The sequence below is a fragment of the Zootoca vivipara genome, chromosome 6, assembly GCF_965207765.1.
Source record: "Zootoca vivipara chromosome 6, rZooViv2.hap1.1, whole genome shotgun sequence".
NCBI lineage: Eukaryota > Metazoa > Chordata > Lepidosauria > Squamata > Lacertidae > Zootoca > Zootoca vivipara.
This window is the reverse complement of record NC_142589.1, coordinates 38,613,445-38,637,294: the sequence shown is the minus strand read 5'-3', so window position 1 is coordinate 38,637,294 and position 23,850 is coordinate 38,613,445. Positions and strand designations below refer to the sequence as shown.

Below are 23,850 nucleotides of genomic sequence, written 5' to 3'. Positions count from 1 at the left end.
GCATCTCTAGGTTATTTGTGGGGCCTGCCTGGTGTTTTTACGTGAGTAGAATGTGTCCCTTTATTTAAAATGCATCTCTAGGTTATTTGTGGGGCATAGGAATTCGTTCATTTTTTCCCCAAAATATAGTCCAGCCCCCTACTGAAAAAGTTTGCTGACCCCTGGTTTAGTCTCTGAAATGGTTTGGCAAAACTCTCACCCTCTGTCTGTCCCTTTGAGTCTGAGCGTAAAAGCCTTTACTTCTTTGTCCAGCCTTGCGCACTGATGATAACCCTAAGAAGATTTGGCCCAAGGTCTTTTACCCCCACCCCCACCCCACCTCTCTTTTGCCTTTTGATTTGCTGGCAGAAGTTCTGAGCTTTTTCTCCCTGTCTCTCCTACATGCAGGCAGGAATTCCATTACTGGGCTTTGTATCAGCACTTTCTTCCTGTGCCTGCTGCTGCTGGAGGCTGTGATGGAGACCTGAGAGAGATGTGTTCTGTTCTTATTGGCACCATCCTGGATTTCTGCCAGAGGTAAGAGCGTCAGAGGAGCTCCGTTGGATCAAGCCAAAGGCCAGGTACTCCTTCTGGGAAACCTGCTACCAGAACCTGAGCACAATGGCTGGTTCCCTTTGATTAAAGGTGCTGGTTAAATTGCTTCTACAGATGAACAAAGCACCAATTATCTTTCCCACCCAAATTCTGCCATTTCCCTCTGCCTATGATCAGCTGGGTGAAAGTGTGTGTTGCTCCCCCACCTACGCAATGCTGATAAACATCTGCCTTAATTGAGATTGTTCCTTCCCCCTGCCCAGGAATGCACTCTATTAAAATAGTTCTTGTTTATCGATAGTGTGTTTCCATGGCGTGTTAAAGCAGGTAAAGATGCAAAATTAGCAGCTTCAGAACTTGCATGTGTCCCTCTCCCAGTTTCTCTGGCAAATGCCACTGGCTTCTCTGTGTGTTCCGATATTTCTGGGCCCTGCAGTAGCTGCTCCTCCATTGCTTTTAATTCCAGGTCTGAGCTGGACAAGCCCAACTACCTAAAAGATTCGAAATGCTCCATGTCCCATGGGAGAGGAAGCCCCGATATCTACTGCCGGTTGCAGGTGATGCAAATGTACATGCTATGTGTTTTTTGTTTGAACTTGTCTTCTTTTCTTTAAAGATTTTGCCGCTTGCTGGGGTTGATCTTCTGATGCTAGGAATGAAATGACAAGTACAAAGGTGCTTCCCAACCCATAAAGCAACGTTCAGTTAAATTGCGGGAGAGTCAGCCAGTCTTGTGGCTGGCCGTCTTGTGCACTGGCTGCTAGTGATGGCTAACGATGACCTAGTCTCAGGTACCTTGCAGATAACAGAACATGCACATGCATGTTCTCCTGTGCAGCGTTGTTGCTAAATACTGCAGCTTGGGCTGGAATGCCTGTGGCCACCACAGGCCACTGCATTCTGCACTTAGTATAATGGTCTTCAAGGGCAGATGGGAATTGTAGTCATAAACATATGGAGGGCACTGAGTTGGAGAAGATTGCACTAGAGCTTATGGTAGCTTTATGATAGTGGCCTGCCTAACATTGTCCAACTCTGCAAGGTTGTTTTAAGGATTAGGGACGTATGTGAAATGCTTTGAGGGAAAATAAATATATAATAAGTACTGGGCATTCATTACTATGGAATACCACTATTTTGATCTTTGATCCACTGCTGTGAAGATATTCACATTTTTAGACATTCTTTTTTTTTTTTAATTTTTATTTATGATTTTTAAATTTATACATTTCAGTCATTTTACAATCATTTTAACATTTCAAAACTCTACTTTCTTCCCCCTTTCCTTAAATTTTTATATTTTCTGCATATTCCGAATTAACTTAACGTACTCATTTATTCATCTGCTTTAAATATATACTCTTATAAAACTACAGGTTATTGCAATATGTTTTTAGACATTCTGAACAGTTTGAAATGTTTTTAGGTGGTTTAGAATTTTTTTAAACAAGGTTTTCGTAGTTTTGAATTGAATTGTTTTAAATTTTTGATGTTTGCTGCCCAGGGCTCATTTGGGAAGAAGAGTGGGGTGGGAATTTAATAAAAAAGTAAACAAACAGGAGTTGAAACGCTGTCTCCTGCCCCCTACTAATCGGCTGCTGTTTCAATTTCAGGAGATGCTGCTGGAGCTGGAGCTGGAACGCAAGAAAGCCCTTCCTGACTCCTGCTCCAGAAGGGAGGAGCACTTCCTATTCAGGGTTTTCCAGGAGCGGCAAAAAGCTCTGGGCAATGGGTCATCTCTGGGGGACAGGCTACTTCGGCAGCAGGAGCTGCTGCTTCAAACCAGGTAAATACACTATGGCTGCCAATGAGTCCAAGTGGCTTTGAGGATAATTAAAAACACAGCTGCATAGAGGCCAATGGAAGGCAAGATTTCCCCTTCCTCCTGGGTTATGGGACATAGGAAGCTGTAGATACCCAAGACCGGGCATTCCTAGTGGTGGCACCCCAGCTACGAAAGTCCCTCCGAAGACTTGCATTCAGGAAGCAAGGAAAGACTCTGTTTCCAGGCCTCTGGCTATCAGGTTTTTCACACTGCTGGTTTTAATTGTTGCCTCAGTATGTTACAGTGGTGTTTTTAAATGGGTTTTCATCTAATTTTATTATGTTTTGAGACCCTCTAGGCTCCCTTTGGGAAGGAACATTGGCCAAACATTCAAAATAATAAAGATACGGAGTCAGGCCATTGCTCCATCTATCTCAGCACTGTTGAAACTGACTGGCAGTGGCTTTTCGGGGGGCATCACCTCCCCGGTGATGCCGGCGGGGATTGAACCTCAGGCATTTTGCATGCAGAGCTAGTGCTCTGTCACACAGCTACAGCCTTCTCTGCTCTCGTGAGGGGCAGAGGGATGGCTAGGAATAGCCTGATCTTGGCCCCCGTTTTGCTAACGCTTCCGTTCATTGCTTTCATTGGCAATCTGAAATCCTGTCCGCAGCAAATCAGACACTATTCTTAAAGCCAGAATGAATATGGTTTTTACCATGAAACAAACTGCTTCTTGTTCAGGATTCTCTTAGGTCTCCCTCCATCGGTTCTCATAGCAACACAGAAGAGAGGAAATAAAATTGCTCTGGATTGCGAAGACTTCTTCTGTTTTGCAAACACAGAACTGGTGTGTATCCTGCCCTAAAGAACTGCAGTGCTCTTGATAACTGTTCCTGGCTGTGCGTTTTGCTCTCTGGGTGTGCTGTTGCTGAATCTTCCTTCTGGGGCTTAAAGCAGCCTCAGGGAGAGAGCAGTCTGCTTCAGCCGTCCTCAGACTGCTACTCTCCAGATGTTTCTTGGACTACACAGCAGTTAATGATAGGAGTTGCAGCCCAAAACCTGTGGATGGAACCATATTAGAGATGGCTGGTCTACTGCTTTTTAAAGAATGCGGCCCTTATGCTCGCTTGCTGTTTTGGGGAAGGTCGCTGCCCTTGGAAAGGGACCTGATCCCCTCTCTCTGTGTTATCACTCTGATCTCCTGCCTGCTAACTTGAAAGGAGGAGCAACCCCAAACAAACTGTGCTGTCAGCAGCCAGAATAAAACCATCACAATCTTGGGTGGGGGCACCATTGAGTCAGGGCGCACCTACATTTATTTGCTGATTTTGGAGTTAATTATCCCAATTTCTTGGGAATGCTTTCCTCACCTTATTCACATTTTTACAGAGGAATATCTGCTCCAGAGGCTGTGTGCTCTCCTACGACATCACGTCTCATTTCTTCAGGGTAACTGCTAACTCATCTCTTGTCTTCTGAATTTCCCCACACAATTTGGGGTTGCAGGGAAGGAATTTAGTCCCTTGGCTGTCCTATGTAGTCTCTCTGTGTGTGAGTGCTGCATGAGAGAGAAAGAGAGATAATGCAATCCATTTAGAATGGGTAATGAGATAGTTTCCTAGGAGGGCTGAATGTGGGCTTGGAGTACATTTTTAAAAATCCTCCCAAGTGTTGTTTCTCCACTGCTCCCACTCATGCCAGTGGGACACCTGAGGGACGTGGTATTTGTGCTGCCTTCCACAGCCTGATTCCCCTCCAGTGGTTTTTGACAGCAACCCTCTGCATCAGTCTGATGAGAGCTGTCGTCCAAAGCAGGAGACCCGGTTGGCTAAGGCTGCCTTAGCGAAGCACCTTTGTTACCTTAGTGCACTGAAATCTACTTTAGTGACTGTCCTTGCTGTCCTTCAGGGCTTGCTGAGCGCCAGCTTGGAGTGTCACAAACCTGCGCAGGAGGTGACTGCCATTCTCACCTTGTGTCAAACCAGGTGCCCTATAATCCTGTGTTCTGCAGCGGTAAGAGGCCTGTGCTGTTGATTTAACTTTCTATACATCTCCTTGCAGTTCCAAAAGATCTTGGCTCAGCTGGTAGAGCACAAGACTCTTAATCTCAGGGTCATGTGTTCAAGTCCCACGTTGGGCAAGATTCCTGCATTGCAGGGGGCCAGATGATGCTCGTGGTCTCTTCCAACTCTACATACAATTATATGATTCTATGATAATATGATTCAAGTTCTCTAAAGCAGGAGCTTGATCAGCCAGGGCGGTTTTGGAGAGCATACACTTTTGGGGGGTGGCGTGCGTTTCTAACACCATAATAGCCCAGCCTGAGCAGATACTATGCCAAACTACTCAAAATAAATTCTTGGTTTAAAATAGCAATATTTTAAAACAGGTGTGTTTGGGTTTTTAAAGCATCAGTCCTAATTCTTCCTGCAGATATTTAGGTCACACAAGAGCCTTCTGTATTAATAACAATAAAGTTTTTCTGTTATTCCTCATCATGAATACAGTATTCCTCTTGATGATCCTAATGACTTCAGATGCATCCTTAGAAACGTAGCTACTTGGGGCCCAGAGTATGGGTTGGGGGGGAACGGGACACTTGATTCTGCAACACTGCTCAAATAAAGTGGGTGAGGAAACCCTATGTAAGAGTGGCATGTAAACACATGGCATTGATGCAGTTTTAAGAAGTGGCTGATTCGCGCTCTCTGTCTTGACTCCATGAAGCGCTGGTGGCAGAGGCTGGAGCCCGTGCTTTTCTCGGAGTGGAACAGACTCTTTGGCGCTCCAGTCGCACAGGGATTGCAGAGCCTCAAGGAGTTGCAGTCCTCTGTCAGCAGGTAACTCCAAGGAAGCAGCTCACACCTGAGAAGCTCTTGAGCTTTGTGTTCCCTTCATGTCTCCCACTCCGGCCATGAGAAGAGATGGGGAGGGGTTGCATTCCTATTACCTTTTTAGCTCTCACCTTGAAAAACTTGGTTCTGGACTTCCAGGTGTCTATACATCATTGCTTCTCAGCCACGTCACACACCTGATTACAAGTGAAACTCGGAAAATTAGAATATCGTCGAAAAGTGCATTTATTTCAGTAATGCAACTTATTTTTTCTTTTTCTTTTAATTTTTAAAAATGCTTTCTTTTGGAAATTCCACAGTAATAAAACAAATGGTTACAATAATACAAAAATAAACATCGCTATTACATGTCATTAAATACATTCCATTTATAATTGACCCACCTAATGACAAATAATTACAACAAATAAAGGCTTGACATATCTTGCTTTGCATGTCATGCATCTATCTCATATATTGGTTTCACCTTTTAAGTTGCGTTACTGAAACAAATGCACTTTTCGACGATATTCTAATTTTCCGAGTTTCACCTGTAAGTAGGGCTGTCATCTATGAAAAGGAGCCCGCTGGCCTTTTAACTGACAACTATTTTGTCTTTACCACTTAGGTTCCTCTCACTGGAAGCAGCTTCCCTGGTCTCTGACCTTCCCTGGATCTCTGCTGCCTTTCTACATTTCACTGTGCAACGGCAAATGGTGCATGAAAAGGTGGCTGAAGGGCTGAAAAGGCTGGGGCCTGAAGCAGAGCAAGTAAGAGATTACATTTTGCATTTTGCTTTACCATGATGTGTCCATGATGGTACAGAGGGCAATACTGGCTTCTGCAGGCTAGACCAGTGGGTCGACATCAGGCTTGTGTGATGCGTTTATTTTTTTTTTTCTTTTACCTGACAGCTCTTGGTGAACCTCTTCTTCTTTTCAGTCGTGGATTTAATCTCAGCGAGAGTAACCCCACAGGTAAGTAGATTTCTCAAACTGCCTGGTAGACCCAGTGCCTTCACTTTTCACCGTTCAACTTTCACATAAACTTGCAAAGGTGGAGTGGAGGTGGATAGCTCAGTTGGTTAGAGCATGGTGCTGACAATGCCAATGTTGCAGGTTCGATCCCCGCAAGGGACAGCTGCCTATTCCTGCATTGCAGGGGGTTGGACTAGATGATGCTCAGAGTCCCTTCCAACTCTATGATTCTATGAGATATAAAATTCCCGTACTTTAAAGTATGCAATGATTGTTACAGCCTTTGTCTGTCTGCTGCTTATCCTGAAAGGAAGCCTGAGAAGTAGGAAGCTACTATAAACCTGTTGTTTATAGATGGGTAAACTAATGGAGAAAGGTAGTGGGGTTTGCTCAAAGCAACCCAATAGCTGTTCCCAGTGGCTCTGGTAATGCCTTCAGGGTGTACCAAACAGGGGAGGTACAAGTGTGCTTTTCCCTTGTAACTTGCAGGAGGGTGTGGATGCTCACAAAGCATTGGATTGGAGCTCAAAGCTGCTTCAGGGCTTGAAGGAACGAAGTGCATCCTGGCTAGCCATCTTCAGTTCAGCAGTGAAAGGTACGAATGCTCCTTCATAAGCTACAGCCGTCTGAGGGTTGTAGCCAGCTAAGTACGGCTCAGGCTAGACCATTAATAGACAGAACTTCCGTTACTTTCAATGGATCTCGTGGAAATGAGTTGGATACAACCCCCAAGAAAACAACTGTGAGAAATGTTTGCTTGAAAGCTGGCGCCTAGCTAAAACCTGTCTCTCTTGGCATTGCAGACCACAACCATTACCAAATCCTGCATGGTACTGTATCACATGAACACTTGAGGCTGTTGCCAGTTGCCTTCTATAGGTAAATTTCACAAATGTATTCTGCATATAATATACTTGCTGAGAAAATCAAGGGTACCAGAAACTTGTCAGGGCCACTTTATGCACTTGCTTAACTGATACACCCAACCACTCAGTAATCCCAAGTTAAGAGAGAAGCACCATTAATATATTGTATTTTGTGGGGTTTCCTTCCTCCTGCCTTTATTTCATTTCATTTCTTCATTTTGATGTTTTAGTGGTCTTCACCAACCATGTGCCCCCAAGCTCTTTTGGACTATAGCTCTCATGCCTCCCGGCCAACATGGGCTGTTGGGAGTTGTATACAGTAGTAGCCACTTGGGAGTTTTGTTCTATGAAGATAAAGTGGGATGCAAATACAAGAGGCTTCCCCTGCTGCTTTGTGGCAGGACATCATCACAGCCTTCTTTTTTGCTTTGCTGTCCTGACTCTGGGCAGCGGGCAGTGTCTATTGCCGAATTCAGAAGACAAGAACTGCCATTGTGGGCCTAATGAACAGTCTCCTTTCAACACCCCACTACCTACCGCAAATGGGCAGAAATGCCATGAAAGTTACAAGCAGGTCACAAATGCACACCTCAACCAGTATCTGGAGCAGGCATCCCCAAACTTCGGCCCTCCAGATGTTTTGGACTACAATTCCCATCTTCCCCGACCACCGGTCCTGTTAGCTAGGGATCATGGGAGTTGTAAGTCAAAACATCTGGAGGGCCACAGTTTGGGGATGCCTGATCTGGAGAGTGGCCTTTTGGGCTATCGAGGCCAAAATCCATCAAATTTGCCTTTCAGTTTGGCCTCTAGTCCTTCTTAAAAGGCATTTGTGCTAGTTATACAAAGCAGCCCAGATCCTGTAGCCTTCATCAGAGGCCCTTCTCTGTGTGCCCCACCTGAGAGGGGTGTGGAAGTTGGTCACACAAGTCTGGACCTTTTTCGGTGGTGTCAGTCTTTAGGGGTCAGGCTAAGAGGTTTTAAATTGCTTTTTTGTGGTGCATTTTAACTTGTCAAGTCGCGTAGATACTTTTCATTGTATTGAAGTGACTTGATACATGTAGATAAATCACCATCACCACAAAACCCTTCTAAACTTGTTTAGAAACTTGTTTTGAATTTTCAAGTCAAAAGACATGGCCGAGTGGCTCAGCTGCAAGTCTGCCTGCAGACGTACATCCAAGCAAAGCTTGTTGCCTGCTTGGTTTGATAACTTGTTCTTTCTTCTGTAGCCTCGTCGTCACCTTTGAACCAGGACACCTTATTAAGGAGCAAACATTCCTGCATGTTGCCATTGACATGTACACACAGTTGCTGCAGCTCTTTATAGATGGGACAACAGCAGTGGGACTGAGCCTGCATTCCATTGAGCCTGTGAGCACCTCATCCCTTTCCCTTTGGTTAATCAGCCCCTCCGCTTCCTTCCAAAGTACAGAACCATCCTGTTCCCTTTTTGGCTAGCCACAGGCTTTATTTGCCTATTGTGTTGACTCCATGAGTCATTATTTCGGCAGCACCCACCTTGTACTTGGGAGCACCTGGAACAGATTAGGGCTTAGTGATGAAAGGGGGATGTGTGTGAGAGAGAGACTGCAGCTACTGTTCTGATAAACAGCCATGTCAGTCAACTTTGCATTTTTGTCTTTGCCGGCTTCCGGCAGTGTATACAGTTTTACCTGCAAGCGAAGTCACTCAAGGAAAACCAGTGTGGTGTAGCAGTTAGTGTGTCGGACTGGAACCTGGAAAAACCAGGATTCAAATCCCCAATCAGCCGTGAAGCACACTGGGTGACCTTGGGCCAGTCACTGCCTCTAAGCATAACCTACTTCACAGGGTTATGATGGGGGGGTTAAATGAGTTAGGGAACCACTGATACCACCTTGCACCCCTTGGAGAAAAAAGGTGGGATATAAGTCTTGAGTAAGATCAGTCTACAGAAGTATTATTCACTGTTTCCATTATGAAAATGTGTTCAAAGCAGAAGCAGATTTAGCTTAGATACCAGGAAGATGTTTCTAATGGCTGATGCATTTCAGTACCAGCAAAAACTGCCTATGGGCGAGAATCCATTTGAGAAAAGCTACACCAACCAGGTGTTAGAACAGGGATGGGGAACATCTCTCAGCCGTTTTGAGCTCAACCCTGTTGTTGGGAAAGCGGAATGCAAATATTTAATCTAGATCTGTGGTCCTCAAGATGTGGTTGAATTCCAGCTCCCATCATCCCATGCCATGCTAGCTGGGGCTGACTTCCCTGCCCTTGGATTAGATGAGTCGCCAGCTGCATCCCTTCTGGTTCCTGTAACTCTTAAGCTGTGGCTTAGTTGCAACATTATTTGAACGGTGCCTTGTCTTTCCCAGGAGTCGTCACTGGCGCTGATAAGAACAGCACGGCAGTTCCTGCTATGTGCAGTCCCCCAGTGTCCTCAAGGGAGCTTTTCCAGCCTCCAGCAGGTGGGTGAAAGGTCTTTCTGCTACCTCAAAACTTGGGAAATCCGGGCTGCGGGCAACACTGGATTGTCCTGTTGATCCATCCAGCAAATCAGTTCAACAAAGCCAATAGCGACTGGCTCAGTCTTTCAGCCCTCTACCTCACACTTCCTTTGCAAAGCTCTTCCTATTTTATTTTATTTGGATACAGCTTTGTACAGAGGTCAAATCCAGCATTTATTCTAGGCGAAGGGGACAGAAACTCAACTTTGCCATTTTAGAGGGGGCGAGTACAAATCAATACTAGGACTTTTGAGGAAGAAAAAGCTGAAATGTGCCCAATATTGGTCTGGCTGCACCCTAAGACTGGCCTTGCTCTGTATCACCTAAAGGCCTATTTAAGGTGGAGGTGTTTTCCAGCCTATCCGTCTCTGGGTTCCATTCACTGGAAATGCTGGGATTGAACCCAGGCCTTAATGCTTTGCATGTCTGGCTTTACACCTGAAGCACAAGCCCCTGAGTAGGAGCTTCCGAGGCTCTCGAGCAGTTCTTTCCAATTCTCCAGTTCTGTGGTTGCTACCACCCTCGTGTAACTGGCAAAAGAAGGGCAAGGAAGATTGTGCATTTTAAAACTTAACAGTTATAGTGGGTAGGAACCCTAGCTCAGTAGTATAGCACATGCTTTGCACCCTTGGCAACTCCCAAGAGTAGAGCTCCCTTTTCTGCCCAAGAACTGCCAGCCAGTCTGACCTGGTATCCAGCAGCTTCCTCTGCTCCTAGCCTTGCCACCTGTGCGCTCCAAGCAGCTGTGCCTTGACTCTTTGCACACCTTTGGCTCCTGCTGTCCACAGGTGTGGTGGATTCTAGGACCTGTGCGCTCCTAGAAATGACATGACCAGGCCAGAGATCTGTCTTTTCAGAGTGCTGTCTGCAGACAGTCTGCCCAAGGATTTAGCTTCAGAGAGGTAGCAACTCTTGACACCAGACTCTTTTTCCTTCTTAGTTGATGAGTCTCTGTGAAGACTTGGACCCAGAGATGAAGGCTGCCCTTGTGCACTCCAGTGATGATGGGGATCTGTTTGATGAAGAACTTCTCCTTTTCTGACAGCGGAAGTCCAGGCAGCCGGGCATGGGGGCGATTCCCTGCCCACCTGGACAAAATGCACGGACAGGGAAAAGTGGGCACGCCTGCAAGGGCTTAATCTGTTCAAAGTATGGTGTAAATAATTTATTACAAGCATGACCATGACTTTGTAACAATAAAAACCATGTTACAAATATTCTGGTTTGTCTTTCTTTTTCAGATTGGCTTTGGAATTTAATTTAAAACAAGTTGTCTCGGGCTGAAACTGGGCTTTCCGTCAGCTTGAGAACCCCTAAAAATGAGCCTGTGCCTATGGCCGACACACCTTTACAACAGGTGCGATACCTTTTCTGAGCTCAACCAATCGCCACGTCAGAGGGAAGGCAGAACAGCCTGCTTCCTTTGGCGAGACGGATATGGCTCTGTAAGACACTGCTACGGTCTTGGACACAAACACACACACAATGAATAGTCACAGCAATGGAAAGCTTTTCACCAGCAAGCAAGAGCAAGTCCTCACCGCTTTCTGTTTTTGGGAGGATCCATAAAAAACGCATGTTTAAAACTCCCACTCGGTGTTGCTTTATGCAAAGCTGTATCAGGGCTTCCATCCAGGGGTCTTTCAGGTGGGCTCCTGCTGCACACTCGGTTCCAATTTCACAGGATGGTTCTCTGCAGTCTCTGAAGCCTCCGGCAGAGCCTCTTGCTCCAGCTCAGCAGCCTTGGCTTTGTCCTGAGTCTGGGTGAGGGGATGCACCATGGACATGTGGACGTTGAGGTTGTGGGCCTTTTCAAAGCGCTTCCCACATTGGTCGCAGGCAAACTCCAGCTCAGTCTCTGCTTTGTGCTTGGTCATGTGGTACTTGAGGGATGCTCGCTGCCTGCACTGGAAGCCACAAATTTCACACCTGCAGGGGGGAAGCAGAAAGTGGACCTCAGACCAGCCACATGGTCTCATCCCCATGAAGGAGGGGGAGCAGCAGCACAGCCTCAGCCTTGGAAGAAATATATCAGCTGCTTTCAGACAGGATGCTTCCAATAACCACGTATTTTATCTACTAAGAACCCTGAATACCGAGCTGCACTTGAGACCACTGCTAGGGCGGGAAACATGCTTCCAGATTTTAGTTTGGATGTCCCGATCAAAAATCCAGGACACTGGTGGAGCTGTGTCATCTCTTGTCTGTGGGAACAGAATATCCTATAGGAGAAGTGGCAGCTTAGCTTTTGCTAAGTCAGACACTGCAACCTTGTTCCCCTTATAGTCTGGTGCTTTAACAAGACAGACTTGTATGGCAGTTTTCTCCATCACTCCAGGTCAGCTGCACTAACCTGCATAGGTGTTTTTTAACATCGCAGCAGCAGCAGCAGCAGCACTCCTTCATTCTGAAGTGCAGGAGACGCCACAGTCCACCAACAGAAATCCGAGTGCTGTTTTCCACTATGGCAAAATGATCAGTCACATGTACACTCATACCTTGGTTGACAAACGCCTTAGCAGTCGAACCTTTTGGCTCCCGAACGCCGCGAACCCGGAAGCGAGTGTTCCAGTTTGCGAACGTTCTTTTGGAAGCCGAATGTCCGGCGGGGCTTCCGATTGGCTGCAGGAAGCTCCTGTAGCCAATCGGAAGCTGTGCACTGGAAGTCGAATGCACTTCCGAAACAGATTCCATTTGGCTTCTAAGCTACGACTGTAATTCTGCATTGAGACAGATGGCTTTGCAGGAAATGTTTCCCAAACCAATCCTAGAATCATCATTTCCCACACTACTGGACGTATGAACCAAAAAACCAATCCCAGGACCCAAAATGTGTGTGTGTTTGTGTGCCACATCTTAATTTGGAAGTGTCATTATTGGCACATCTGCAAGGGAGATGACCTTTCTTCATCCTCGTTAGTTAGGGCATACTAGTTTTCAAATTCAGCTTTGAGTAATCTTAAGATGCCCCCTGAAGGCAACACCGCTTATCTCTAAAAGTCCACAGGCAAAGTGTGCTTACTGGAGAGGCTTTGCTCCCGAGTGGCGCATCTGGTGAACGGAGAGGTGTTTGCGTTGCTTGAATGTCTGGCCACATTCATCACAGATATAGTTCCGCACCTCTGCAATGGAAGAAGGGAACAGGGTTTAAAAGTCACAATGACTATCAACAGCAAGTGGAGTACAAACCCCCACCCCCACCCCAGCATCAAAGGCAGTCTACCTCAATACTTGCAGCTGGAGAACATGTGTGAAGAAGTCTGGTGCAGGCTTCCCCTAGGCACCTGGCTGGCCATTGTGGGAGCTGGATGAGATGCCCCTCTGGCCTGACACCAGCAGCCCAACCTCTTCTTATGTTACTGGGACTCACTCCTTCATTGACACTCTTGGAAGACTTTGCTTAGGGGTTTATGATTGCCTTTTGTGTGAACCTCTTAAAGAGACTTCATTACATTAAGCAGTAAATAAGTAATGAAAATGAAATGAATGAAAATAATGGCGGCAGAGGAGGGGAATAAGATGGCAATGTTTTCTGCAGTCCCCCCCACCCCCAAAAGTAACTAGAGCACTTTTCCAATGCTTTCTCTGTGATGATACAGAGGTCTGCCCAGTTTGTGGGCAGGTTAACCACAGATCCATGAATATCATTATTTTTATTTTTTACGTTTCATAGTTGCTTCATACAGAATAGCCTGCAAGCGACCTAACTTAACAAAATAAAAAAAACAGATAAAATTAATTAACAGCCAAATTAAAAACAACAAATATGCAATTCAAAATTCCTTTTAAAAATTATTCCAACAATAGAGGAAGAAGGACATTTTTTGTCCTATCCAACTAAAAGATGAGCACCATAGTAGAGGCTAACTTAACCACCAGAAGCCCTGGGGTAAATAAAAATGTCTTACAATGATGGTGCCAGGTATGTCTCCCTGAGGAGAGCATTCCAGATGGGGGGACACCACTGAAAAAGCCTGTTCTCCTATGCCAGCTGTGATGCCTGATTCTGCCATGGCATTTCCTTCTCTTCCATGCAAATCCTCCATCATTCTCTCATAAGCGCAACGTACCTGTATGAATGAGCTTCACATGGCGCTGAAGGTACCGGTCAATCATGAACACCTTGTTGCAACCTGGATGCGGGCAGGGCCTTTCTCTGACCTCCTCATGATGCTCTTTGATGTGCTTCTAAATCCAAGAAGAGAGATCGAGGTCTTCACAGAGAGCCACCCTTTCACTCCATGCAGGTTTGCGGGCAGTGACAAACTGATCACCTATGGCAGGCTTGGCTAACTGGGGGCCCTCCAGGGATTTTGGACTACAAGTCCATGTGCTGGCTGAGGCTGATGGGGATTGTAGTCCAAAACTTCCTAAGGGCAACTGGTTGGCCAAGGCTACTCCACGGCAGCGATCACGTGAACAGAATCAGAAAGTAGAGAGCGCTGCATCCATTTCCTCAAACTGGCAGCAAAATCTGGATCAAACGCTTTTAAAGTCATAAGCTTTTCTCCTTGTTCTTCTCTTGTAAGCTAGGATTACTCTCTCATTAGGCAGGGCTGTCAATCATTAAAATCTGGTTTTTGACTGGTTAGCTTCCACCCAAAGGAGCCGGGGGGAGGGGGGTGGCGGCAGGGAGAGACACTTGTTCCAGAAAGTAAAGTCCCGCCGAGATAGTAGTTATCAACATACCTTCATGCCATCTGCACCTCTGTACACAGCTGTACAGCCCTGATAAGGACACTTGTAAATGGTGGGCAGCTCTTCCCTTTAAAAAAAGCAGAGGAAAGAGTAACTGGTGAGAAGTGTGGACCATTCTCGGGGGTGGGAATCTCACGCCTTGGAAGCTTTGGGTATACAATACCTTTCACATTTGATCTTCTTTTTCCAGCCAGGTTTGGGTCCTGGCTTCTTCCTTATTTTGGGCTCTTCAAGCTTCTTTGCTTCTCTGCTTTCAACTTTCCTGTTGTTGGATACCCTAACAGAGGAGGAACAGGGAACTGTTGCTGCATGTCAACTGAGGTTATAAAGCAGGTGTGAACGACCTCCCTACCCCTGTTGAGGGCTGCATCTCCCTATTTCTGCCCCCCTCCCCAAAGCCTACATGAAATTCGGCCAGTGCAAGGCTCTCAGGTTGGCCACCCATTAATAAACGCAAACATTTGAAAGCTTTACTTGGAGACTAAATTGTTGAAATAAAGGGAAGTATCCACATCACTCGTTTCAACAGCACAAGGATTTGCACAATGGAACATTCCCACCCTCTCCTTCCCCTGCGCTCTCCCCAAATCTGAGGGGCTAAAACAGATTGAAGGCGCTCGTAGGGCTCAGGAGAATATTCCATTGCACAAACCCATGCACAAACCAGAGCGTTTGCATAGCTCTACTTAAAATACAATCCTAAACAAATGGACGCATTTGTGGGGAGGTGAAAAGAAACCGGCTCACTCCTAAGAAAAGAGAGAAGGTGGGAACAGGAGGGGAATGGATGTGGGCCTTTGCCCACTGAGAGTGGAAGACGGTGCAAAAGGTCAAATTCCTTTGAGAGAAAGAAGCTCCCACTCCTGTCTTCTGCCACAGCAAAAGGACAAGAAAAAGCCCTCACCTCTTTTCCGGGTAAGGCTCAAAGTAGTCATCCGAAGACTGCGCTCTCTTGTCGTTCTCGTCGTCACTCAAGGAGTACCTGAGAAAGTAAACAGGCCCTTTCACTAAAGCGGAAGGCAGGCGAAGCCTCATTGGGCCTTTATGTTGACAGTGGGGTGCAGCTCAAGAGAAACTGCTACAAGTGAGCTTTCCTTCTTCAAGAAAACAACACACTCCAGACAGTGGCCCAGAACCACTCAATGTAAAGGCCGCTATGCTACAAAAAGGCGAGCATAGAAACTGCCCTACCATGTGGGTTCCTGGGCATCAAATAATTGGAAGCCTGGCCTTTGGGGTCTTTTAAAAAGCAAGTGTCCAGCTCTAATCAGTTCCATGCTTAAAAGCTGAAGGTGGTGCCTGCAAAAGGTTTCAGACCAAAGTAATGTCGGGAGCTGCCTTACACCAAGTCAGACCAAAGATCCATCCAGCTTGGTATGACTGGCAGCAGCAGCAGCTCTACAGAGTTTTAGGCAGGGGGCATTCCCAGCCCTACCTGGAGGTGCTGAGCATTGAACCTGGGACCTTCTGAATGCGAGGCAGGGGCTCTACCACTGAGCTATAGCCATTCCACATAAGACCACTTGCTAAGACTCCCCCCAGTTCTCTGTCTAGGCCCCTCGCCTGCCCACTGTAAAAAAACAACCCCCAACCATCAAGTGGTATAAACATTCTATTAAATAAGTAAAATAAATACTAGAGAAGATTGCCCCAAGTAACATCCTTTGGAATCACTGCCAAAGGCAGTATGGATCAGTATCTGTCCACATTCTGGCCCATCAGTGAGAATAGTACATCCAGTTTGATTAAAAACAACAACCCAATACTTGGACATTATTTATAACCTTAGTGAAGAACAAAGGTCATAAATAGTGATGGTAACAGCAACAATTAATTTGAACTAAACTTAAGGTAGTATTAAGGAGTTGCTGATAGAGTTAATAATTGTATTTTTTTATTATTGGACTGCATTGCTTCTAATAAAGACCGTGAAAACTGCCCTTTGTGCTGTCCTGACCCCTCCCTCCACCCCCTAAACAAGCCGTCTCCAGTGACTGGACACTCCGGTGAGGAATAAGATCCACTCCCGCCCCACAATCATTGTTCATGCGCTTGCAAAGGTGACATTTGAATCCCGCTCTTCTTCTCTCACCCCTCAAAAAGGTCACTGAACTCGTCTTTTACCCGCTCATCCGAGGCTGCAGAGGGAACCAGCTTCTCACTCAGTGGCCCTAGAAGACGGAGAAGAATGTGTGTTGCAAAGGGCGCAAAGGAAAGCACAACAGTCCTCAAGGCACAACACTCCTGCAACACACCCGACCCAACTGAACATAAAAAGAGCCTGTCTGCTGGGTCAGGCCCACCCAGCCCAGCCTCCTCTTCTCACAGCCAAAGGATGTGGGCCCGAGCTCACCTTGGCAAGAGCCTGCTTCTAATAATAATAATAATAATAAATTATTATTTATACCCTGCCCATCTGGCTGGGTTTCCCCAGCCACTCTGGGCGGCTTCTAACAAAATATTAAAATACAATGGTCTGTTAAACATTAAAAGCTTCCCTAAACAGGGCTGCCTTCAGATGTCTTCTAAAAGTCTGGCGGGTGTTCTTCTCTTTGACATCTGGTGGGAGGGCGTTCCACAGGGCGGGTGCCACTACCGAGAAGGCCATGAGAAGACATGAGTGTCTGGGCACACTGGCTGGAGGGAAATCCAAGTCAACGGGGTGGAAATTAAAAAGCAACAAGAATGCAAAGGGCACCCCCCGGTCCCAGACAGCTGAGCTATAAATCAGAAATAATAAAATAAGGAACTGCGAGACTCAGATTGAGCTACAAAGCCGAATGACGGGAGGGAGGGAAGTCACAAGCTCGGCAGAGCGAATGGGTTGAATGTACTGTATGAATATATGTTTGAATGTAGTTTATTTGGAAAATTTAATAAAAATCATTTTATAAAAAAGAGCTATAAATCAGGAATGCTGGCACTCAGCTCTGTGAACGCACTTCTTCCACACAGGCTTGAACAGCTGAACACTCAGAAATGTGTATATTGTGCAAAGAAATGTGCGACGACCTGCGTGGAGTTGCGACCCGCGATCCCCACAACATCCTGGAGATAAATCCTTGGCATGCCACTTACCTGGACTGCCATTCAGAGGGCAGTCTGGCTGCGGCAGGCTTTCCTCCTGCAAAGGAGCTTCCGAGGCATCTTGGAAGGAAGGCAAATCCTGGCTCTCCGGCACCCAGCTTTCTGTGCTAAGCGCAGGCGGAGGAGTCCCGCTTTTTGCAGGTTGCTGGCTGTCTGCCATCCGAGTAGCGCCATGCTGGGGTTCCGACGGTGCTGCCGCAGCCACCGTACAGTCGGCCCCCACCCCGTTGCCCGTCACGTGTGTCTGCGTCTGCTGCGGGGAGGGGCCCTTGTTCAGTTCCCACTTGACGGACAGGGCGTTGTCCACCAGCAAGGTGCTGCAGTCCGAATCTGTGCTCATGACATAATCGTGACCCTCTTCGCAGCCCCACACGGCCTGGATGATCCCGCAGTACTCCGAGGACAAGACGCCTTGCAGGCTCGGAGCAATCTGGCAGCTTTCGGCGTGGTTGTGGGTCCACATCACTAAGCTGTGGAGGCACTGGGGACTGGATGTGATCAGGTCTGCTGTTGGCAGGGGAAAAAACAGAGGGTAGCAGAGACCAGGCATGCCACTGAAACACCTGCCCCGCACCATAAACCCCAAATAACTGGCTGGCATGGACTATAGCAGGCATGTCAAACCTGCGGCCCTCCAGATGTTTTGGACTACAATTCCCATCTTCCCCAACCACTGGTCCTGCTAGCTAGGGATCATGGGAGTTGTAGGCCAAAACATCTGGAGGGCCGCAGGTTTGACATGCCTGGACTATAGCAACTGTGCTAGGTGGTCACACATACAATCAATCTGGTTGTATTTTATTTATGGAATTCATAGTCCACCCCTCCTCCTGAACGCTGAACACATTGCTTTCGGTTAGGCAGAGTTACCTCTTGAAATTACACCACCTTCAGCTCCTTGGAGGAAACATGGACTAGAAGTGTAATAGATAAACAATAAAGCCATGCTAGATACATGCAGCTTTGCATCTGCTGAAGGCAAGGGATGATGAGCTACTGCTTCTTTATACTGAGCTTGGAAGAAGGAAAAGCCCACTTGAATATCATCCTGCCTAAGACTTGGTTTGCAGAGAGACTGACAGTGGCAAACAGTTGTGCACTGTTCAGGGGTGTGCACTGCAACATTGATCAAAGCCTTTCTTCATATGATGGATCAGAGACCAAGTACAAACTGTCATATTATTATGAAGTATACAGAAAAGATCCATGTTCCCAACAGATCTTAGAAATATGCTTGCCTACACTTAAAAAGGAAAAAAAACACATTATTTACTTTGTTTATTTATATTCAACCCTTCATCCTGAATGTTGCACACATTGTTTTCGGTTAGTAATTGCAAGATGCAACTGTGTCTATTTTATTTTGTTGTTTTTGTCTTTGTATCTTGGAAATAAAATTCAAGAAAGAGAAAAAGAGTTTGCCTGAACCTGTGATCTGGCAAAAGCAGCCGGGGGGGGGGGGGGGCTACCTAGAATTGCACACGGCTGGCTTGTTGGCACTCAAAAGTTTAGTTTTCCCTTCCTGTAGCTGATGCTGAGTTATTTTATTTTGGATCACTGTTTTACACTGTTTTTATTTTAGATATCTTTGTGCTTTTATACTGATGGTATCCTGCCTTGGGACTTCTCATGAAGGGCTGCTAACAGATGTTTTAGATACATAAAAATACTGCCTTCCCAAGGGGACACTGGAGCTGGCCCTAGAGTGCAGAGACCACCCTGGTCCCCACTAGTCATAGGGAAATTGCCAGAGACTGAGCACCACATCAGCTATGAGCGTAGGCAAAGTGGAAACTGCCCTTAATCTGTGGAGGCAACAGCCACAACCGACATCAAAGAGAAAATTCAGAGGAGCCAAAACAATCCTACTTACCTAGAGACGGAGCATCTCCTTTTGCAGCAGGAAAAGGAGGTTGGGCAAGGTTGTCCCTGTACACAAAACAAGACGGCAGAGCAAATCAGACGCCTTCTAGGCAGGACAGGCAGGCAGCATGTGCTCTGGTCTCAAAGTGGCAGTTTCACAAACAAAAAATGTGCACAGGCAATTTCCAGCTGCTGGAAACTGGACATTTGGCCTTGCAAATAAGGCCGCACACATTATGAACCCACAAAGTATTTCCCTAGCCCTCTGTACCAAGTGCAAGTTGTTAGTGGGACATCAGCAGCCTAACAAAGTATTTTGTATACAGCTCACAAAAGTTTGCCTGCTTGGGGGGCCAACTCTTGGTGGCTACCGAGACAAGCCACAAGCAGCCCAGCCTCCCGCGAGTGGAGAAATCCGCTCAACCTACTTTCCGTGTGGCTTGAGGTGGCCAGTGGGAGACAGGTTCACCTTCTGGATGAAGGCCTTGAGGATGCTGCGGCACTTGTAAAACTGGGCGTGGCACTTCTTGCAGACAAACTGGGGGAGGGCCGGGTCTTGCCGGACAGCCACCCCCACCAGCCGCTGGAAGTCCGTGAAGAAGACCTGGTCCATGCGCCGCTGCTTCTCGGAGCTCTCCCCCACCACAGGGACCTTTCCAAAAGCGTTCCGCAGGCTCCGAGAGGAAAACTTCCCGTGGCAAAGCCGGCAGTAAGCGGTGCTCACACCCCGGCCGAATCCTGCAAGGATTTCAGGAAAGAAAAGAGGTCACTTTGAGACTAGCATTGCCTTTAGAAGCATAATGAAGGTACAAGACAGGCAGAGGGCCTTCTCGGTAGCGGCGCCCTTCCTGTGGAATGCCCTCCCTTCAGATGGCAAGGAGATAAAGAATTACACAACTTTTAGAAGAAATCTGAAGGCAGCTCTGTTTGGGGAAGTTTTTAATGTTTGATGCTTTTAGATATGCTGTAAGTCGTCCAGAGTGGCTGAGGAAACCCAGCCAGATGGGCAGGGGCATAAATATTATTATTATTATTATTATTATTATTATTATTATTATTATTATTATTATTACCATTGGTCTACCTACCTCTGTATCATCTACAGTAACTGGCAGCAGATCTCTGGGGTACCAAGCAGGCAGCTTTCCCAGCCTTGCCTGTAGATGCCATTGGGGATTGAACCAGGTGCCTTCTGCATGCAAAGCAGGTGTCCTGCCACGGAACTACAGCCCTTAAAAGACTCCTAGTCAGAGCAGAATGGCAGGAGGCAGGACAGAGGAGAAACAAGCCCAACCGTTGTGTGAACTAACTCCCAGAGCATGTAAGTGGGTGGCCACCAGAGAAACACTATTAAATGGTCCTTGCCAAACACCCAGGAACATCCTTTTGGGACATGGGGGGTTGAATTTAATGTATTTGCCCTCTGATTCCATCAATCAATTTTTCCATGATCACAACACATAAAAGCATGGCCTTCTGCATCAAATGCATAACTCAGCATCCTAAAAATTAGGAGTTTCTTCAAACATACCCAAGATCCTAGTCCTCATGGATACAAACGTAAACTTGATATCGCTTCAGGGAACTGAGCAGTTAGAGCAGTTCAGTTAGTGAACACAGGAGCAACCTGAGCTGGAGTGAAGCATCAAGCTGAGTGTTGACCCCTGCTGCTGTAACCAAGAAAGGCCATATTGTCACTGCCTCCCCCCACTCCAGCCCTACCTTCTGGCATCCTTTAACCTTTTTTGTCTTCAGCTCAGAGAGCAGTCCTTGCTTTGAACCATCCAGCTCCTGCTTTGCCAAGAACTGTGAGAGTAACAGGAACCAATTCCTTTTGTTTTCCTGTTAGCTTTCAAGCAAGTTCTGCTATCTGTGCAGGGACCTGGTTTGCAAACTGCCCACAGCCCCTCTGCAGCACTTCCTGACTTGGAAGAGTCCAAGAGATGATGTCAGCAGGCTTTACTGTGGCACTGGCCAATCAGGTGACTCGCTGTCTCAGAGGCATAGCAAGTCTCCTCTTGATCATGGGTGGTGGCCCCAGCTCGGCACCCAGGGCCCTTTTTTGTCCAGGACTCCTCCCTCCCCCGCCATCAATTCTATGAGAGAGCAGAGCTGAGTATTTTAAAGTAGAGAAGGCAGACAAATGAAACTAAGGTGCCGCAAATCAGGCCTAGAAAACATAAAGCATCAGCTTTCTGTTTTGGTGCTGGTCTGCACATTTTCCAGGGTACCAAGCTACCTGTGATTTCTTTTCATCCCTGCAAAAAGGCCCTCCAAGCAGCACAAAGGTTTTCTCCTCAAACCCTCAGCCTAGACTTCCCCAGAACTGTCTCTGCTAAGCTACACACAAAAAATCAATTCACTAATCAGCTTTCCCACATAATGGTAAACACACTATACTTTCAAAGCACATTCAAAACATCTTTGCAGGCATTGTAGTTTAAGGGTTGCTGGGAACTGTAACTCTGGGAGGGTAGACAACAGTGCCCAGAATTCCTTCCCTCAATAACAATAAGTAGGGGAGCCTGCAGTCCTCCAGATGTTGCTGGACTACAACTCCCATCATCCCTGACTACAGGCCATGCTGGCAGCTTGAGACTGCTGGGAACTGGAGTCAAAAGACAGCTAGACTGTGCCCGGTTAGGGAAGGCAATGGAAATTTTAAACAGGCACATTTACCTAATCTGAGGCCAAGAACAAGGGTTACAGATTAACATGGCACAAAACCATCCAGCATTTCAACAAGTACATGAAGTATAGATGTGTTTCTGCTATGGGTATGGAGGTGCAATTGCAACCCACGACCCACATGTTGGCATATGAACTGGCAGTGAGTCTGGGACTATCTCCATGCCAAATCAGTTCAGCAAATGTGGAACAAGATGGTGCCCAGGTTATTACATCTGTAGAAACCATTATCCCACATCACACCTGGTATAAGGATGTAACAGGACAGATATTGCTAACTCCCCATAAGGCCTCAGGTTGCACACCTCTGCAAGGGGGGAGGGAGACCAGAGCATGTGGCTACTAGGCAGGGGAAAGCTGATTGATTCCCTGGTGTTGGGGAGCAACACCATCTTTGTCTATCTAGCAGCATCAAATATGTATCGTTTTCCACAGAATTATCAGCAAAAGATTTTTTTAAAATGCAAGTTCCTGTTCTAAGACTGCAAATTTGTGAGTGAACCCCATACAACTAAATCATGATACTGGGAGGAACAATACTGTATATGAAAATGGATGAGCAACCATTAGCTGCTAAGGAATCTGGGAGCTGAAGTCCATCAACCTCTGGAGGAAGGTCAGAGGTTGATGTCAAGTCCTCTTCCTGGTTCATCCACCTGGCACCTCTCCATGCCTCTGATGGGCATTGATGGCTTCAAAGTGGGAAGCCAGAGCCTCTGTCACCCCTGCTAGGTACTTGTCAGCTCAATGGTCAGGGCCTGCCCCACTGCACGGACAGCCCTAAACAGTGAGATTTAAGGAGGCCCAGCTCAGCCAGCTGCCCCAGCGCCCTCTACATCCCGGCAGTTGCACGATAGTTGCGACTACAGCTACCCGGGATGGTGAAAAGGTGCGCCTTGGCGGAGCAGTTAGCCTAGGTTGTGCATGGAAGCCCTACAAGAGACCCACGTGACTGGACTCCAAAGCTGCCCACTGGAGAGCTCCGGGTGGCAAAAGGCCCGGACTCCTGCAGTTAGCATTCCAAACGCGACCGATTGGGAGAGGAGAGCGTTGGTTGTTTGCGCGCTCGCGCCTGCCTGCCTGCGTGCTTGGCGCACATCAGCGACGGATGTGCTGACCCAACGATCAGGGAAAGTCATTCTGCACGCGCTCTGTTCACCGCTTTTCACATCTTAAGGCCCAGCCCCGGCACTGGAAGCAGGGCCAGTCTAGCCCAGCCCAGCTCCGCCGCCACCCGATGGCCAGCCCAGCCCTGGTGCTGCCAAGGCGCCTCCCGAGCGCGCGCGCCCCGTCCGATCCCTGCCCTGCGTACTTCCCGCGGGGAAGCGCGGCTTCCTTCCTAGCGCGCACGCGGAGGATCGGGCCGCCCGCCAAGTCCCCAGAAGAGCGCGCTGCCGGGGTGCCCCTGTCCGCCTGCGCTCACCCGCTGCCGCTGCCGCCGCCTCCGAGGCTGGCGAGGCCCACTGCTCGGGCTCCGGCTCCGGCTCGGGCTGCTGTCCCTGCTCCCGGGAGGTGGCGGTGGGGCGCCCCCGGCGGGCCCGGACACTCTTGGCCTCGGCTGGTGTTGGCGGCGGCGGCGGTGGTTCTGGAGCTCCCCTGGCCGCCGCGCCCGCGGGTAAGAACCGGCCGCGCCGATCCCGCTTCATGGCCGTGCAGAGCCCGGCCCGGCCCCCGCTCGGCAGGCTCTGGCTGCGGCTCCGGCAGCGCCTTGGCTCGGCTCCGGCCCGCAGCGCCCCTGGCGGACGGAGGAGCCTGCCCGGGCAGGAGCTCCGCCCGGCGAGGGGCTCCCGCTCGCCTGCCAGCCGGTGGCGAACCTACTGCGAGAGCAGCCTCTTCTCGCCCGGAGCGGGTCTGCCGCGGTCCTAGAGACGGGCTGAAAGCCGCTTAGCCGGAGCCGCGCAGTCTCCGCTGCCCTTCGACGGATGCGCCCGCAGGGTAGGGAGGGCGGCGGTGCGCCTGGAGAAAGACTGCTGGCAGGGGCGGGCACTGGAAGAGTTTTGCCTTTAAGTCAAAAGGCTGTTTGGCAACAGGGGAAATAAC

At 47.9% G+C, this 23,850-nt stretch overlaps 2 protein-coding genes across 8 annotated transcripts in view; one reads left to right on the top strand and one right to left on the bottom strand.

The window, feature by feature from the left end:
- The window catches only part of FANCA (FA complementation group A), a 40,623-nt gene extending 29,934 nt beyond the window's left edge, over positions 1 to 10,689 (top strand). For 2 of the 4 annotated variants that reach the window (XM_035119100.3, XM_088671974.1), the window contains exons 30-43: positions 388 to 516; positions 1,001 to 1,091; positions 2,148 to 2,320; positions 3,044 to 3,149; positions 3,692 to 3,751; positions 4,211 to 4,315; positions 5,033 to 5,145; positions 5,768 to 5,909; positions 6,054 to 6,116; positions 6,606 to 6,711; positions 6,920 to 6,995; positions 8,215 to 8,356; positions 9,343 to 9,435; positions 10,415 to 10,689. In XM_035119100.3, the coding sequence (XP_034974991.1) occupies positions 388 to 516; positions 1,001 to 1,091; positions 2,148 to 2,320; positions 3,044 to 3,149; positions 3,692 to 3,751; positions 4,211 to 4,315; positions 5,033 to 5,145; positions 5,768 to 5,909; positions 6,054 to 6,116; positions 6,606 to 6,711; positions 6,920 to 6,995; positions 8,215 to 8,356; positions 9,343 to 9,435; positions 10,415 to 10,516 (1,501 nt within the window). In that variant the 3' untranslated portion in view covers positions 10,517 to 10,689. Of the gene's footprint in view, positions 1 to 387; positions 517 to 994; positions 1,092 to 2,147; positions 2,321 to 3,043; positions 3,150 to 3,691; positions 3,752 to 4,210; positions 4,316 to 5,032; positions 5,146 to 5,767; positions 5,910 to 6,053; positions 6,117 to 6,605; positions 6,712 to 6,919; positions 6,996 to 8,214; positions 8,357 to 9,342; positions 9,436 to 10,414 lie in introns of all 4 variants that reach the window. The other 2 variants (XM_088671973.1, XM_088671972.1) reach the window with 1 other exon arrangement.
- ZNF276 (zinc finger protein 276) lies at positions 10,625 to 23,536 on the bottom strand. 4 transcript variants are annotated; one of them, XM_060276031.2, is made up of 11 exons: positions 23,234 to 23,536; positions 19,551 to 19,860; positions 19,133 to 19,188; positions 17,251 to 17,766; positions 16,265 to 16,343; positions 15,077 to 15,154; positions 14,336 to 14,449; positions 14,164 to 14,239; positions 13,545 to 13,662; positions 12,497 to 12,596; positions 10,625 to 11,403 (listed from the first exon to the last, which is right to left on the bottom strand). In XM_060276031.2, exons 1-11 carry the CDS (start codon positions 23,454 to 23,456, stop codon positions 11,118 to 11,120), a joined length of 1,956 nt encoding a protein of 651 aa, XP_060132014.2. In that variant the 5' UTR covers positions 23,457 to 23,536; the 3' UTR covers positions 10,625 to 11,117. The 4 variants fall into 4 exon arrangements, with proteins under 4 accessions (XP_060132014.2, XP_060132013.2, XP_088528101.1 ...); XM_060276030.2 differs by having other exon boundaries at positions 17,251 to 17,763; XM_088671975.1 differs by having other exon boundaries at positions 19,551 to 19,861; positions 23,241 to 23,536.
- Positions 23,537 to 23,850: the final 314 nt, after the last annotated feature.